Genomic DNA, 17769 nt, shown 5'->3' on the forward strand with positions numbered 1-17769 from the left:
ATGTTTCAAAACAGCCTCTTCTTTTAATAGTGCTTTATTGAAATGGTGGCTCATCAAACTGGAACTATTCAGAAGGGATTCTTGTTGAAGCGTAAAATTGTCTGCCTGTCAATTTCATTCTCCCTCAGTCTTTAGAAAAGCACTGTTTGAGTTTATTACCATAAGTTTATTGGTTTCTGGGAGTATTTTCCCATTTGTGCATGCATTCTTTTACCACTTTGCAGAGTTCAATAGGCAGGAATAAATTAGTTTTAATCTGACGTGGGCTCCTGGAAAACTAGGATTTGGCTGTAAATGCATCTCAGCTCTGTGATGTCAAGTCAGTGGGGAAACCTTAGAATTAAGAATTAAAGACATTTTAAAACAAAACTCTGCAATGTGGTAGAGAAACCTAGTTATTAACATTAATCAGCGGTCAATTCAAATAGTAAAAGTTCAACCTGAAGGGGCCTCAAGTATTCTTACATTTTCATTCTCTGCATGATTACATGATTATTAACAAAAGCTTCTGCAGGTAAACAGTATATTTTATACTAACTGTAAGATTATGTGATTAACAATTCGACTTGATTTGAGCAGGGAGCTTCTCTCAGTCCAAGATCTGAAGAATGTGGTCAGGTGCATAAAACTGAAGCAGACCTGGCCTTCCTTTATCGTATTAAACAGTTGTCATATCAATCAATATGACATAAGGACAGTTTGAATAAACACTTTTGAAACATTCATAGCGATGTACTTTGAGTTTTGCAACAGTAAGATTGTCTGATGCTCCTTTACTTGCCTCCCTCTTAATCTGCATCGTTAGAATTTCAGCAGAAGGGGCTTGAAGACAGAACAGCCCAGATCCATCTCATTAGAGCTAACTTTGCATTAGCACACCGAAAAATAAGGAGCTTCTTAAAAAGGTCAGACAGAAAACAAATCTCAAAGTCTGGAGTCCTGCTGCTGTTTTCAGGTATGATGCCTGTCCCAGCCTCCCACGTCTGGTGCCACCAGACTGTGGTCTGATACATCTGTCTGCTCTACATTATTCATAAGACAGTCTGAGAGATAAGATTGCCTTTCTGCACAAAAAATTCTGCCTTGACAAGAGACCAAGGATAAGCAGTTTTCTTTCCTTCGGGTTACCAATGAAGTTAACCATTGAAAGTAAAAGACCTTATGCATGATTCTTTTCATCTAGAGCCACCTATCAAAAGGACTATGAGAAGAAATGAATCACTTTATGTTGCCAATATGTGAAAGGATTTTAACATTACTGAGCACAACAAAGCATTGTTTAGCCGAGACAATCTTAGGATTTGACTTTGATGTGTGCTTCAAAGAAGCTTGACATTTTTCTGAACTCAACACCAGCAGTATACAAGCTAATGTCAATAACAATGGCCTCCCACATGAGCACAGAGTCCAACACAAAGAACATACATCTTTATTTAAGTTTACTTAGTTTATTTAGTGTTGTGGCAAAATGGCATTGTGACCAATATGAGGGGAAAACTGGGGTCAACATTGACAGGGCTTTCCTTTTTTGTTCTTTTTAAGCTAGCATTAGCGTGCCTGTGCATGCAGGCTAATGTAGCAAAACGGTCTTAATTGGATAACCTTAGCTATTGAATCAAGACTCTTAGTTCTGGTCTGGCCTGGTAATTTGGTTAGCTTGCTTGCTTTGAAAATAACTTAATTAGCTTAACTTTCGTAGCAAGCAGTGTCGTTTTTTTTTTTTTTTGTTAATGGTAGATATTGCTGTGTCTGAAATCACTCACTTCACACTATATAGTCAACTATATAGTGAGTTTGCCATTTTGTGGTGCTGTCTGGATGTATAGTGAGATTTATAGTGTTTTCAAATTATTCACAAAGTATCCAAACTAAGCATTACATACCATCATGCATGGCGCTAAGGGAAGAAACAGACAGCAGTGACAAGAACAAAGTGCTATTTTTAGCCACTTCTGGTATTAGAGTCTTCCCATGACCAGAATTGTTTTTCCTTGACACTTGGCAGTTCTGTCATATGGTTTTCCTTCAGATGAGTCAAACCACAAATATTTTAACCAGCATTTTAAAAAAATAACAGGCCATTCATCAGCTAAAACAGGGATAGGTTTTGTGTATAGTAACAAGACAGAGGGTGTTTTTGACTTCACATTTACTTACCTTATTTTTTCCCCCTTACACCCCCAAAAGTGTTGATGACAAACAGCAATCTGCAACAATTCTACAATGGAGGTGGTAGAGGAGGTAAGATGGGCCACATTTTTTTGATGACAGGCTGTTTACAGTAGGAAGGAAAAAACTCCAGACGTGTCACCCTTGTCTCTGTCCTTGGTGTCATGGTCACCACAGCGGGAGGAATAGGAATAGATTATGGTGAGCCAAAGTCAGCTTCTGCTCCTCCATCTTTCAATTCTCACTGTATTCAGTTTCAAACAAAGGTAGTTTATTTCTTGGCCAAAAAAAACCCAAAAGACTCATATTGTTTGCTGAACTAATTTTTTGTTACAAAAGTACAAGGTTTGAAGACTGTACACCGAGAGCTGAAAGCTTGTGGAGCAGAGGCTAACCGCTGCCATTTTTATACACATTCGATACAGCTTAACGACCTTAGACATTACTGCATGCTACATGTACGTAGCACGAGTGTCATATTGTAAATGTGCCTGCGTGTGGTATTTGTTCATGACCTCGTACAATAGATTCCCTCTGTACTTCATGAGTTACATGATTGGTATTCTATGTCCATAGTACAGTATGGAGTGAAGAGCAACTCATTTGTCCAAATGTGTCTTTGTGTATCTTTAGTGCGTCATTGAAAAAGATAATTGCCTATCAACCACTGATGATCGGAAAAGTCGAAAGTGATAAGTTTACTTTTTTCGAGATCTTAGCTCCTTCTGGATGCTGTTGACAATGATATGGTACCAAATAATGTTTAAGTTTTTATGTGGTCCAGACCAGCACTTCTCAAAAACCAAAATCGTGGAATGTTTTTATCTAGCCCAACAACATCTATTAAATATAAACCCTTTTAAATCCTTACATTTTTCAAGACATGCTCAAATATTTTAAGCTATAATGTCAACATATTATTGACCTTTTTATTAGTTTTGCTTCACCTTGGAAGGCAGAGACACTTCTGTTATCTTATTGGTTCATCAAGTTTGGTGACTTCATTTAATTCCATATATCGCCACAACCAATCTTATTCAAAGTTCAGGTCTTATTAACTTCTGAAATAATGTCTATGAAAATATATTTTAAGGAAACGTTTACTTATACCATTTCCAGTAGCTGAAATGCCTCTGATCTCACTGAAATAAGGGATCTGTATCTGCAAGTGAGCCGGTACTTGCACTATACAATTATGTGTTAGCTTTGAAAAAATAATTGGAATATTGGAAATATCTGGTGGCAGATAACAGGTTGCACTGTTCTGCCACCAGATATTTCCATATATCTATTATCACTGCCACTGGTGATCGCTGTTTAAGAGAGTATACCTACCTATTCATGTGACAATAGCCATGAGCAACTGTTCTTTCAAGCAGTACTTGTAAAGAAAGACAGAGTAAGAAAAATATCCGATATTCAGTATTAGACCATGTCATCATTTTAACTTGAATATATGTGTACATATGCTATGGAGCTTGTCCAAAAAATGAGTTGTAAAGCGAATCGTTATACGTTCAAATATGCCTCTTTCACAAAATATGTCATTGTTATAATAAAACCATCCATTCATCCATTCATCCATCCATCCATCCATCTATCCATCCGTTCATCCATTTTCTTCCACTTAACCTGGGAGAAGCAATTATGCGCTGACATCCCTTCGTACAGTAATATTTTCCAACATTTCCTTGGGGATCCTGAGGTGTTTTCCCGGGCAAGGTTGAATATATAATATTTTCTCCAGTGAGCTTGGCTCTTCCCTTGGGTCTCATGGCTGTCGGACTTGCCCATAAATCCTCCAAAGGGAGGTGAAGAGGAGACATCCTTATCATATGCTTTGCTCTAGGCTCCCTCTAGTAGTTACTACTAAAAGGTCACGACCATAGTAAGTAAAACTTTATTTCTAAAGGACTTTTAATACAGTCAGTTACAAAGTGCTTCACAAATAAAAGCGATCAAACTAATCATAAGGATAGAAAATGTACATTAATAAAACACAATGTCAAACAGGGAAAAAAGATCAGTCAAAAAAAAGATACTTAAAACACACGAGAGGATTTGGGAGTTACATGAAGAAGACAAGTGTTCACCCTCGTATGCTTGCATGAGGAATATCATTAGTGACCCTTTACAATGCTGTCTCAGAGTTGGAATTGTCAAAGATGTCATGGCCTTCAAAAAATGTTAGTAGTTGTTCAGAAACAAGTTTGTTTAGGCAGAAATGGAAGCTTTGATATTTGTCTGTACTTATCTAAATGTGCTGGATGTAGATAGGTTTCTTTAGAAGTGGGTGAATACAAGCAATTTTAAAATAATCAAGTAAAGAGCTAGATATACAGTAAGTGAGCAGTTGATGATAGATAGCATGTTGGGGTCTACCACAGGAAGGACCGATTTTATACATTTTGAAGGGATTGCGTCACAGGACCTGGAGGAGGGACACAATACTTGGCAATAAAAAAAGATTCTGATTCTGCCATATGCACTATTGAGCTGGATAGGGTCTGAGAGATCAGATCAAATCCAGACAGTTGAGCAAGGCAGCTTAATGGGGTGGGGAGAATGACAGTCGGGGGGAATTTTGAATTTTGATCTTGATTAAAGAAAAATTAAAGAAATGTTTCAGGATCCTCAGGAGATGATACAGCAAGAGTAATAAAAGGAGGGTGTATCAGCTGGTTATTAGTATTTAAAAAAGGAACCTCTGGTTTTGCTTATTACCACTGATCAACCCGGAGAAGTAGGCAGCTCTGGTATCTTTTAAATTTTTTGGTCAAATTTAACAATAACTCCTTCATGCGGAGGTGGTGAACTTTATGACTTTTTCCAGGTATGTTTAGCCTTTCTAAATTCCCTTCTGGGTTGCACACATTATTGAACCATTTAATTTAGTCATTAATATTGAGTTAGAGAGGAGTGCTATTGGCCATACTAGAAAAGTAGGTAGAGAAAATGGATAAAGACTGCTCAGAAAAAATGCGGAAGTGAAATGTAAGTTTTTGGGTTATCTTAGTAATGAATGAAGAAGCACACAAAGTAATACATTTATCGTTGGATACAAAATCCAACTCGTTCAAAGAGTTGAGGGTCATAACCGGAGTAAAAACAAGGTCAAGAGTGTTCCCATCATTGTGTGTTGGCCAGAGACATACTGTACAAGATTAAAATATATTGAATATTTAAGAAATCAGAGGGAAATGAGTTTGAGGGATTTTCGATATGAATGTTAAAATCTCAAGAAATAGCTTTATCAAATTGAAGCACATTAGTTTGAGAATTTATGAGAAAACTAAAATTTTAATTATAAGCTTTATAAATAATTCCACAGCAAATGAGGGTAATCACACACAATTTTAAAATAAGTGATTTAAAACTGTTAATGGAACTGAAACTGAGTGGAACACAAGTGAAGTTATCCTTTAAAACAGCTGCACCCCAACATGGCCATTTAACCATGACTCATTTAGGTAAGTATGGCCGATTGAGCAGTGCTCCACTAGAGGACAGCACATCCCTGGTTTAAGTCAAGTCAAGTGTTGGTGAGGAAGAGGAAATCAAGGTTTTGGGTTGTAATGAGATTGTTAAGAATAAAGAATTCATTAGCAACAGTGTGTCAATTTAAGTGCAAAAGACAGCTGGGCTACTGGAATATGGGTCTTAGCTTAATTGGAATTTTTACAACAGATATGAATCAAATTATTTGACATGGCAGTTGAAGCCATGGTGTGTGAAAGCCTAGTTCCAATTCTAAGAGGAATGGCATTTGGATCGATGATTGTTCAATGCTAACGCTGCACACATTCATCCGTCCAAGACATAATCCATTTGACCCTAACTCATGAGACAATACCATGAGATGCTTTAACACCTTTGCTTTAGGCAAACATTTCCCAACCAGAGGGAGCAGTCAACCATTTTCCTGTGAAGCATTAAGGCTTCAGACTTAGAAATACTGACATCTCGAATGCTTCATACTTGGCTACAAATGGCCCCAGTGCCTGCTGGATGTCACAGTTTGATGAAGACAACATAACTCCATCTGTTAAAGACCGAGATACAGTTCTGGGCTCCCCAAAACGGATACTGTTCTGCCCCTGGTTGCACCCTAAAATCCTGTCCATAAAAACTACTCTCAGAACCCATAAATGGGGTCAACCATGTTGAATGGCTGATCTCAGCTCCTATGACCATTCCGTAAACCTTGCAAGACTTAAGAGGTGGTCTTGATCTGCATTATTCCTCCTGTTAAACTGGCCTCATTCCAATTACCCTGGAATAATCTTTGCCTGCAAGGCTAAGTTGCGTGATAGCCCAAATGTTGGAGCACACTCTCTTGTCCTCCTTTTCAGAAATACAGAGGTTTCCTCTGTAGCTTTGGACAAAACCTGTGATCTTGGATGTATTGGTTTAGTTGAGGAGTTCCTGAAGGTGTACTGTATTTGCCTCGCCTCCTAAAGACAGCCAAGCCCTCTTACCCACTCCAGAGATATCTAAAAGTTGCCTGAACCTCCACGGGCCAACCGAATGTCTTATCCATAGCCTTCCAGAATCTCTTCCACACCAGGTTCCTTTTCCACAATCAAAGAAGTCATAACCATGCTAGCCACCCAGTACCGATCCACCCCGAGGAGACCCTTGGGCTAACCAAGTCCTGAAGGCCAACTTCTTCAAGCTAAACACTTCCTACACTGCTGATGTCCACCAACAGGTTTTGTTGCCACAATGGCAGCCACAAGTCCAAGCATCTACTTTTACAATAGAGGCTCTGATTTTGGCCCTCTCAGATTCCTTGTCCAAAACCTCCTCCTGGATGCACCACAATAATTCTTCTCGGAGAAGCATCTAGGGTGGAGACGTCTCATCCTCAGGTTACCTACATGTTTAAGTTTACCAGGTCAGTCTTGCAGCTCCCGTCAAAATCTGATCCTACTCAACACCAGGTGGTAATTAGCTGATGAAGCTGATTCTATTCTGACTTTATTTTGACTGCTTCAAATGGGGATTATGAATTGTGTTAAATGTGGACTGTTGTGGGACACTGGGACTTGTTCGCCTTTGGAAACCAAACCACAGATTATTGACCCCGGCAACTCAGCTCCAGGCTTCACAGACATTTTTTCAAGATTATTTTTGGGGCTTTTTGCCTTTATTTGGACAGGACAGCTGAAGAGAGTCAGGAAATGTGGGAGGAGAGTGTGGGAAGACATGCACCAAGAAGCATCAGGATCAGGTGTCAAATAGCATCAGGATTGGGTGGAACCTGCAAACAGTGCAATTGGGTGCCTGCTCTACCAACGGAGCTAAACCAGTGCCCTGATGTATTATTTCAGTTTCTGCATAATCAACTTTCTTTTTGGCAGAAAGCATTTCTTTCTCTTACGGACTGATTATTGTGTTTTGCCAACAAAATTACACGTTTCTTTTGTATTAGCTGTGACAGATTTTGGTGCTTCATAAAGTTATTAATGAAAGAAGGGGAAACAAAACAAGTCTAGAATGCAGACAGTAACAATCAGTAGTCTACCTCAGTAGCTTGACCATCTCTCCACTGTCTTCTTTCATCTCCCGTTCAGCATTTTCTGTTTCCTGTTATCTTCTTGTTCTTGGTGCATGCTACTGTGGCATGAGGGTTCTGAATGGCTATGCAGTTATGGATGTGTCTCACTATACCAGTCCTCTTTTTCAGGGCAATGTGCAGTCACAGGTCATCACCTTTGTTATGTCTTTCACAGCATGTCTCTGTGATATACAAGGTTGTCTCTGAGTCCTTACACTGTGCCTTCTCCTGTCTAAAGCATTTTGGCTCACCTAGTCAATGAAAAAATAACCCCCCTGGCACATGTTCCACAGCTTTTTGTCCTTGTATTTCTAGCTTTGTGCACAATCCTAGCCCAGTGCTAGGTATCTAGCTTTGCATGGCATCGTGTGTTAGCTTAGATGTGTCTTTGTAAAGAGGGATGTTCTCTTTTTTCCAGCAAAGATGTCACGGAAATTAAGCTTGCCTACTGAGCTAAAGCCAGACTTGGGTAAGCCCTGACTTTGTGTCTCAGACAATTTGTATGGAAATGCAGTATATCTTTCTCACTTTAACTGGACTCCACCACATCCCATCAGTCCAGTTTCATCTGGTTTTTAGCCTCAAAATTGGCAAGCTGTGTCCCCTAAGTTTGCATGAAACAAAAGTAGCACTGATCTGACCAGAATTTAAATCCACTTAGCTACATCAAAGCATTGGAATTAAATTCATTGTGAAATTTTTCTGCTGTGCTTTGAATCCCACTTTTTGACCTTGGTGGGAGCTCTTCAGGTCAGTGGTGCTAGGCTTAACTATGCACACTTCATCTATCGGTAAAGCTTTCTTTAACTTTTGCAGCTTTCTCTCTCTCTCTTTTGTGTTCTTCATGTCTTTTCTTTATTTTGTTGTCTGATTGGTCCCTTTAAAATTTCCCCAACGGAATTATTTTCCCTTTTGAACAAAGAAAATGCCATTTCCTTCTTCAGAGGTTTACAAGTATCAAAAACACTTCTTGATCTATAAGGGTCTAATTAAATGTGCGAGTGCCAACCCACGTAATTGTTCTAGTGTCATACACATTTAACCAAAGTGCCTGATAGCTGGTTATGATTCTCTAACAAAATTGATGAACTAGTTTCCAGGTAATGCTGCTCTGTCAACCAAAAAAACATGAGATGGGATGATAAAGATAGACTACCACTCAATACATTTTATAGATAGGCATTGATACAAGACTGGTTACATCTTAAGATTGCTGTAATATTTAACACCTGATGTATCTAACAAAAAAGTGATTTACTAACACGTTTTATAAAGCTGTTTTGTCTTTTATCATTTTATTTTGAATGTAAAAGAAAGCGTCAATATCTGTGTTGTCTGTCTCGTGTTTTTCTGCTTAGCGGGTGCTTTACCTCTCTCCGTTTTCTCCTCACTGTCCTCCTGTCTGTATGCCCGCCGCGGGGTGCCAACCCATTAGACCACCGGGATAATTCATTCAGCCGCTCACGCTCCTCCAGCGTCACCAGCATCGACAAGGAAGCTCGAGAGGCCATCAGCTGCTTCCACTTCTTTGAGACCTTCGCCCGCAAGGGGGACAGCACTTTGACACCCTGCCTGTATGTGGGCACTTCCCTGGGAACCGTACTGGCTTTAGCTCTCACATTGCCTCCTGCTGGGGAGCAACGGCAACTGCAGCCAGTTATTATTTCACCTACTGGTGGGTAATGGAATGGACAAAATGCAGTTCAAATTAACCAATTACAATGTGCTAAGTGTCCAACAATTCCTGTTCCAAATGTTCTCCTTCCATTCTTCAGGCATGTTGGTGCGATTGAAGGGTAGCAACTTGCGGATGGCTTTTCTGGACTCTACAGGTGCCCTGCTTCCCCCTGCCTTTGAGCCTTGGTTTGAACCCAATGTAACGGCAGATGGTGAAGAAAGAGAGAAGGTTCGAAAGCGCCGGCCCGTCTCAGTGTCCCCTTCAACCTCCCAGGACCTCAACGAGAGCCAGTATGCAGTGGTGTGTTCAGAGAAACAGGCCAAGGTCCTTTCCCTCCCCTCCCAGACCTGCATCTATAAACACAGTATCACAGAGACCTCCTTTATCCTGCGGGCAGATGTGGTGCAAATGAGCCAAGGCGTGTGTGTGGCGTGTTTCTGTGCCAACGGACACATCATGACCCTCAGGTGAGAGAAATGTCCATCTGCGTCCAGCAGAAATAACAGGGATATATTAAAAAGCATCAATCAAAGTCAGTTCGAAAAAGTGTTGCCACCTTCTCTTGTGCCCTCTTTGTCCTTAAAAGAAACAATCCTGGAGGGTAATTATGTTTTGTGAATATTTGAGTATAAAACACTTTTAAGTACAGAGGTGTTTGGATATGAAGGAAGTGCAGTGAAAACTAGCTAACAAAAGTGCTAGGGTAGGTCACAACAGAGATGGAAGCTTGGCAACAATATGAGCCTTCTGAGCAAACAGATGGACTTTAGAGAACTGGAATTAGGCTGTAAAAATGTCTATTGTCTATTAGAAACTTGGAATCAGCTCAGTGTTTAAGAAAGAAAGTCGAATTTTCCCGTGTTGTTCAAACAAAGTCTAGACAAATTTTAGACCTCATTACCACATGCACCCATCATAAGAGCTAAAACCTTCAACCATACACCCCCACTAAACTTTGAACAAAGTTTGACAGTACCTACAAATTTACAGGCATATACACGCACACACACATGCAGACATAGCATGGTTATTTTTATTTAGCGTGTTGAGGGGTTTTTGTTAGAAGGGTTTATTAGTCTGTCACTGATCCTCATTAATCTTCTCTCCCCTCAAGGAGAGAGACGGAAACAGAACATCCATCCATATGGGTGTCTGACAAAGCAAGGGTGTCCTGCTGTCTGCTTGTGTGTGTGTGTGTATGCGTGTGTGTGTGCGTGTGCGTGTGCGTGTGCGTGTGTGTTTCTTGTGTTTGTGTGCCTGTTTAGGAATCACAAGAGTAAGAGAACACTGTCCCTAATGTTTCAGGAGGTTAACATTTGCCATTCAAAACGTTCTCTCCAATGTAGGGATCATTTATCTATCTTTATGTGCTGACCAAGGCTTCATTATAAAAGGAATAAAGTCCTTGTAAGGTTCTGTAGATTTTAAATCACATCCTTCACTGTTTTGTCCCCTGTCTAGTTTGCCGGGGCTGAGACCGCTCTTGGATGTAAACTACCTGCCCTTGACGGACATGCGGATAGCCCGGACGTTCTGCTTCACCAACCTGGGTCAGGCCATGTACCTCTGCTCCCCCACCGAGATCCAGAGGATCACTTACAGCCAAGACATCTGTGAAAACCTGCAGGTCAGGCAACTCAGCCTAATGCATATGGATTAAAGATACTGCATAGGAAAACCTTTCAAAATAAGACAGACAGTTGAGATGAACATGCAAAACAAGTCAAAGTAATAACTTTGGGGACATGCATACTAAGAGCTGTGCATTTGTACACACAGTATAATTGGATATGTAAGGGTAATGTTTGTGTTGATGTTTCAGGAGATGCTGGGCGAACTTTTTACACCAGTGGAGACACCAGAGGCACCAAACAGAGGGTTTTTCAAAGGTCTCTTTGGGGGCGGAGCTCAGTCACTGGACAGAGAGGAGCTGTGTAAGCCACACCTACACAGGTCAAGATACACATTGGTTCAGTCCTTTGATGTTGCATAACACTTTCCTAAAAAATCTCTGTTTGTTGTTCCTCTTATTGTCCTTACTCAGTTGGTGAGATATCATCTGGAAAAGCATCCCGAAGTCTGGCACAGCACATCCCAGGCCCGGGCGGCATCGAGGGCATGAAGGGGGCGGCCTCCGGCGTGGTTGCAGATCTGGCACGAGCCCGGATAGCATTGGATGAAAGAGGCCAGAAACTGGGCGAGCTGGATGAAAGGACAGCTGCCATGATGACCAGCGCAGATTCCTTTTCCAAACACGCCCATGAGGTAACAGAAAAAGTTTACAAGATTGAGAAGAGAACATGAAAACCCCATTTGACTTCACAGCATGGGTACCATGGCTGCTCAAGCTTATTCACATAAATATACAAGTGCTGGCTTAAATTGAAAGTCTACTGAGCAATTATCTTTGAAGTCTAGGAGACATTAGTAATGACAGACTCATTGTGCTTATATTACCATCAGAGTGAAACACTGTATGTAGTCTTGAATACTGGCTGACCTGCTTCCTATTCAGAAATTAATTCAGAAATAGTATTGTCCATTCTCCCACTAGAGGGCACTCTATGCCCAAGGAATGTTCACATTTATGTTGAGAGGGGACACTTCTATGTCTGTTGTTGGGTTACATGTTTCCTGCAATGTTTATAAAGTGAACATTTGACTTCATCAAATACATTTGTATCCATGTAAAGATTACTTCAGTAATAACAGGTGAATTAACAGCCAATGAGAGACTTGGGTCCATACCATTGGTAGCAAAAACAACAGCATATTATTTTTGAATGATGAACAGTTGATTTTACTCCTGTGTAACTTGTATAAAAAAAGTTATTGTTAGGGTGGTGAACAACATCTCTCTCTGTATTGTAAATGTTAAAGACAAAAGATCTGGAGCATGTACCTTTAGAGTATAGAATATAGCATAAGAAGGCAAACAGTTTTAACTTCAGAGACCAGGCCAAAATCCTGGCACAGCGCTTGCTTTAAATCTGCAAAATAATCTTGTTTAACTTTTATTTATGCACTTTAGTTAGACCTGAGGTGTCCCTCTAACATTGAACCATGTTCTCACTCCAATGTTTTTCTGTTTCCAGATGATGCTGAAGTGCAAAGACAAGAAATGGTACCAGTTCTGATCCACGACAGGAGAGGAGCAATGCTCCACAGACACCACTGTCATCTTCCGTCCGGCTCATTTGGACTCACCGTGACCCCCCCTCCCCCCCCCCCCCTCCACCTGCCCATCCATCTGTCCATTCGTCCCATCCCTCCAAGCCTTCTTCGCTGGGACATTTGGGATTTTCTTCCCTAGCACAATGTTAAACACTGTTCTTACCTCAGTCTAAGGGTGGAACTGAGGAGTGGACAGGGGAAAAAAAGGCAACCTCAAAAAGGGAGCATATAAATGGTGTCTTTTTTTTTTCTTTTTTCTTTTTTTACGTTGTCGTCTCTTTGTTTATCTCTGTTCAGCCTCTCCTCCGAGGAAGCCGCCTGGCACACGCACCTGGAGATTTCTTCATTCTCATTTGCCAAAACATCCTTTACTGTCATCCGAGCCTCGAGCCCATTGTGGGCCCAGAGCTCAAACCGATGAACACACAGCTGAAAAGAGACAAAAACCTTAAGAGGAAAACAGACTTTAAAAAAAATTCTTAAAATGTAAAAAGAAAGAAAAAATAATCTAAATACATCATTATATATACATAAATCTAATAAATGTGCAAACGCTGTATCCACTTCCGGGGGGACAAGTAGTAAAGAAAAGGAAAACTTGTGGAGGAGACATGAAGGAAGTGCTGCGACAGTGACGCCTTCTCTATGCAGAGAGTCACAGGGATTAAAGCAACTTACTCCTATGTAAACTGGATACTTCACTTTAGACTCTCCTCTGTATCTTACAGACTTTCATATCGTTACCAACAGTGTGCGTGCGTGTGTGTGTGTGCTAACTTCTATTTTCTTGCCATTCTCTATTTGTTATTCGTTGGGTTTTCTCTCTGTCTGTATTATTGGAAAATCTCTTATTTTTCTATTGTTGTGAAAGTGGATGATGTTTGATTTGTTGAAAAATCTGTTTTTGTGGCTTTTTGTCTAATAACTCGAGTTTATCTTCTCCTTATGAAAAGGGCTGGAATCTAAATGGAGGGCAAGGATATAAAAGGCATATGTCATTTAGTTCTTACTGACATGGCAACATCAGATTCCTTGAATCTGAACTTAAAGTGTGTCACACACATTATTGTTTACCATGAATTGATCTATGTGATGTTAACCGCCTCTGTCGACCTCTTAATGTCGGACGCTTCCACAGTTTGGCTCTCTCTCTGAGCGTGACTTTGAATGCTAATGTAATCAGTGTTAAATCCACCGATCGGTGAGCCAATTCTGTGGGATTTCAGAGGTTTTCAAATGAGTAAACATCTGTATGGAGACTCAAAAAAACACATGGATAGAAATATCCATGTGTTTCATATATGCAGGATAATAGAAAAAAAGAAAGTGTAAACCTTTAAAGGCATACATCAGAAACACATTTCAGTTCTTTGATTGTCTGTATGAGCAAGTTGTCTGTGTGATTTCTTTGTCGATATTTATTTATTGAGGTGCAAGAAACAGTTGTTTTAGGTGTCAGAAACCTTCATTACCTTGTTTTGACTCCCATGTTTGCAGTAAAGCTCAAATGTGGTGTATCTCTCTGTCTACCAGGCTTTTAAACCTTTATTTGTATATAAGTAAATAGTTTGACAATCTAAGACCAACCGGAAAGTACAACGTTGAGGGTTGCTCAAGCAACAGAAGAGGAGAGAGGCCATATTTTTTCTGACGCCAAAGAGTTGCTTTAAACTTTTTCATTGCATTCTCATTTAACCCATCACGCACAACAGCAGCATATTAATAACAGCTTCTCACATTGGAGTGCAAGCCCAGGATCGAATCCACACAGGACCATTTTCACCCTCATCATCTTTGGAATTTGAAGACATGGAGCAAGTTGCAATGGAACGCAGCCATTTATAGTACTACTGTATCGCATTATGTCATGAAAAATGTAACATTTGGACTAATGTTTAATGTTTCAAGTGGCCTAACTGTTGGTTAAATAATAAGGATGTTTCCTTAAGAAGAAAACCTGAACCATTCCACTACAGCTCAGACGCAACAATATTGACTGTGTTCATCTGTGTGTATGTGTGTATGTCTGGGAATGTGTGTGTGTTTGACTCTGTCTGTCAGGGGGTCGTTCAAGTGATTTAATTTATTTGTTTTTGGTTGGTTAATAATTAATATTGATGTCCTAGTCTCACCAGTCTGTGTCCAGTCGAGTGTATGTCCCACTAACTAAAGCCCCCCTCCCCCCCCTTAATAATAAAAAAAATATAAAAAATAGGATAATGAGCATAAGAGGATGACCTCTGAATTCCAGTTTTTTTTTTAACTTGCACATTTCCAGTCTTGGCACATAAGCTTTGACTCACCTTTGCCTTTGTCTTCTGAGTTCTCTCTTCCTCCAGTGAGTCTTTCATAGACTCTACAGGTTCAACAACAACAAATATGGCCTTCTTTGTGTTAGTGAGCATTGTAGTGTGGTAGCTCTGTCTTTATCCCTCCACAAACTTCAGGAGAATTAGCAAGTTTTGAGCCAGAGGTCATCCCCTCCCCTGAAAAAAACCCTCCTGTATGATGTCTTTCCCTCCGATCCCACTGTTAATTGTGTTTTTCTTTTCTTTTTTTCAATGTTGTTGTTTTTAAATCCATCTCTATGTGATTTGTTTCTCGTCCCTACATTTCAGTATGCAGTATTCTTAACCCGATTCAATCCACATGCTCAAAACAACCAGAGGGAGTCCTGTCTTATATCTGCCGTGCGCCATCTTCTGTCCTGGATTTCACAGTTATCAGTGGGTTGCAGTATTTTTCTCATTGTAGCCAATTTTCTTGTACAGTTTTATGCAACTTTCACATGGATGTTTATGACTTTATCTGCTGCCACAAAAAGTTTAGAAATTCTGTAGATAGAGATTACTGTGCAATGGAAAATAAAAGTGGAAAATGTATTTTTTTTTTGTCTAAAAGTATCTTTAAAAAAAAAAGTAATTGAGTTAAAAATCTGAAGATTTGACTCTGTTCAGATGGGGAAAAGGCTATGATTATACTAACACATTAATTATCGTATGCTCAGATCAGGGTTTGGATGGATTAATTGCTTTAAAGGGTTGCCATATTTGGATCTATACACTAGATGGCAGCAAACACACACAGTTGTCTTCATATGAAATTGGGCTCAATCGAGAATAGATGACCAGACAAAACAATAAGAATAGCTGAATCTTAAAAGCCTTGTTTCATGATTAAAGCACACCTACCATGTCACATTTTAATTGATGTTAATTCACATACACATAATGGATTGAGTGTAAAGTGCTCTTTCTTTTGAAATAAAATAACAAGATATATTACAATGTTCAGTTTGCATCTTCACTGTGAAAGCTTGCTTTGTTAGCTTGTGGTCTGTTGTGTGTTTTTACTGTGTTTGCTTTACTTTTTTTTTAGAGCAACACAATCCTTTATTGATCACACTAAGTGGTTTCCAAATGTGCTCTCTGGTTTCTTCTAATTCATGACACGGGTGACAAAGTGGTCAGCGGAGCTCCTGAAGGTCAGCCTTTTCCCGGTAATAAGAGATTTCGTTACTTTTTGCTGGTTTTTCTAGCAATTACACACTGGCAAAGTTAAGTGACCTCCCCAATGAAGATTTTTTTGTGTTGTTGTATGCCACTACAAACATAGTAATCATCTTAGAGGCTTTCTCTAGTTTTTCCACTGTATCTTAGTAAAACACTACCATTAGCAACCTAACTCTTGAATCTGGGATACAGTTGTCCTCATCTCAGCCCAAGCTGCCCACTGAGGTCACTGAGTTCACCCAGGACTGTGTAAGCAGTGACTTATGGTGTGGATCAATTACTGCCGGAATGAAAGAGGCTCACAGCTTGCCTGATTTCCTGTAGAAAGAAAGATTTACATACTGGAACCTTCCATTGTGACTCAATGCTTACATGCTTTATAGGTGACTCATGGTAGCCAGAATGTAAACAATCACCAAGACATGAAAATGCCAGACAAACAGGATTAAAGAAATATGGACATAGAATTTTGTTTTATTCTTATGTGGTTACTGTTTTTTTTTTTTTTTTTTTGCAAATATAACTATTGACCAATGACTGGAGGGATAAAACAGATAATTACTACTTTTTTCCTTGTAGGTATGTAATGATCAATAAAACTAAGCAGATATAGAATATAAATAGTCCCTAGGGCCTAACTGTTTAACTAAGTCTGTAAAATGTCATCTAGTCTGGAAATCGGGTTGAACTACATGAGGAAAACCAGAACTGTGCTCTTTCTTATTGCCAACGTATTAACAAGTAATCATGTTCTTCCTCCTTTTTCAAAACAAAAAAGTTTTTTTTAGTTTTTTTTTTTACTTGTTTGCAGTATAACGGTTTCTTTAGAAGATTTATGTGCAAAACAAACAGTTAAAATTCATGATTCATTAAGAACATTTTATGTATGTGGAAACTTACACAATAAGGAAGTATTTCTATAGTAAGATATAGAGATAAAAAATGGTTTTGGATCCCCTCCTCCTTCTCTTTCTCCTTCAGTACATAATGAATGGGGTTTGTGGTATCTCATCACTCCTCTTTTACATAAACCAAGCTATCAAACAAAGTGGCCTCATCATTTTATCAAGCACATGAACATGTGTTTTTAATCCAAGATAAGCTTCTGTTGCTGTGAGAGGCTGAGGGGTGAGTTAAAGGAGAGACTCAGACAGAAGGAGGAACATTGGTTAGGCTATGAAAACAACACAGTGTTGATTTGCTCAATTTGGCTGATGCCACGAAAGAGAAGGTCACCGAGGAGAAATGTTTGTTGATGCGTAGTGTTTGAACTACTGACCTCGTGCACACATGCACAGGCACATACAGATATAGGGTAAAGCCATCCAGAGTGCAGCACAGCAAAGGACACGTCAGTGTGGCTGTTGCCGTGGTGACTGAAAGTATGAATGACCTGAGCCATTTCAGCCATGGTAGGAACCAGAATGACACCTGAGGGAATGCACAATGAACAGTTTTAAAGCTGCCTTAGTAACAGAACATCCGAATGTTTGATGTGTATTTTTCTTTCTATACACTATTTGAGAAGATTAAACATTAAACTGTGTCTTTAAATATCATGAGACAAATATTGTAACCTGTTTTTTTTAATGATATAGCCTAATCTATCATGTGAAATACTGATGCTCCCTCTGCAAAAGAGAGAAAGCAATCCAGTTTCATGACATGAATGAAGA

General features: G+C 39.6%; 1 protein-coding gene across 4 annotated transcripts in view; it reads left to right on the top strand.

Moving 5' to 3' along the window:
- stxbp5a (syntaxin binding protein 5a (tomosyn)) overlaps positions 1-15463 on the top strand; it is a 109406-nt gene extending 93943 nt beyond the window's left edge. For 2 of the 4 annotated variants that reach the window (XM_065963450.1, XM_065963449.1), the window contains 8 exons: positions 2188-2241; positions 8148-8197; positions 9122-9404; positions 9505-9874; positions 10869-11034; positions 11230-11341; positions 11452-11672; positions 12503-15463. In XM_065963450.1, coding sequence (XP_065819522.1) covers positions 2188-2241; positions 8148-8197; positions 9122-9404; positions 9505-9874; positions 10869-11034; positions 11230-11341; positions 11452-11672; positions 12503-12544 — 1298 coding nt within the window. In that variant the 3' untranslated portion in view covers positions 12545-15463. The remainder of the gene's footprint in view (positions 1-2187; positions 2242-8147; positions 8198-9121; positions 9405-9504; positions 9875-10868; positions 11035-11229; positions 11342-11451; positions 11673-12502) is intronic. The other 2 variants (XM_065963451.1, XM_020632871.3) reach the window with 2 other exon arrangements.
- Positions 15464-17769: the final 2306 nt, after the last annotated feature.

This window comes from Labrus bergylta, chromosome 15, assembly GCF_963930695.1.
Source record: "Labrus bergylta chromosome 15, fLabBer1.1, whole genome shotgun sequence".
Lineage (NCBI taxonomy): Eukaryota > Metazoa > Chordata > Actinopteri > Labriformes > Labridae > Labrus > Labrus bergylta.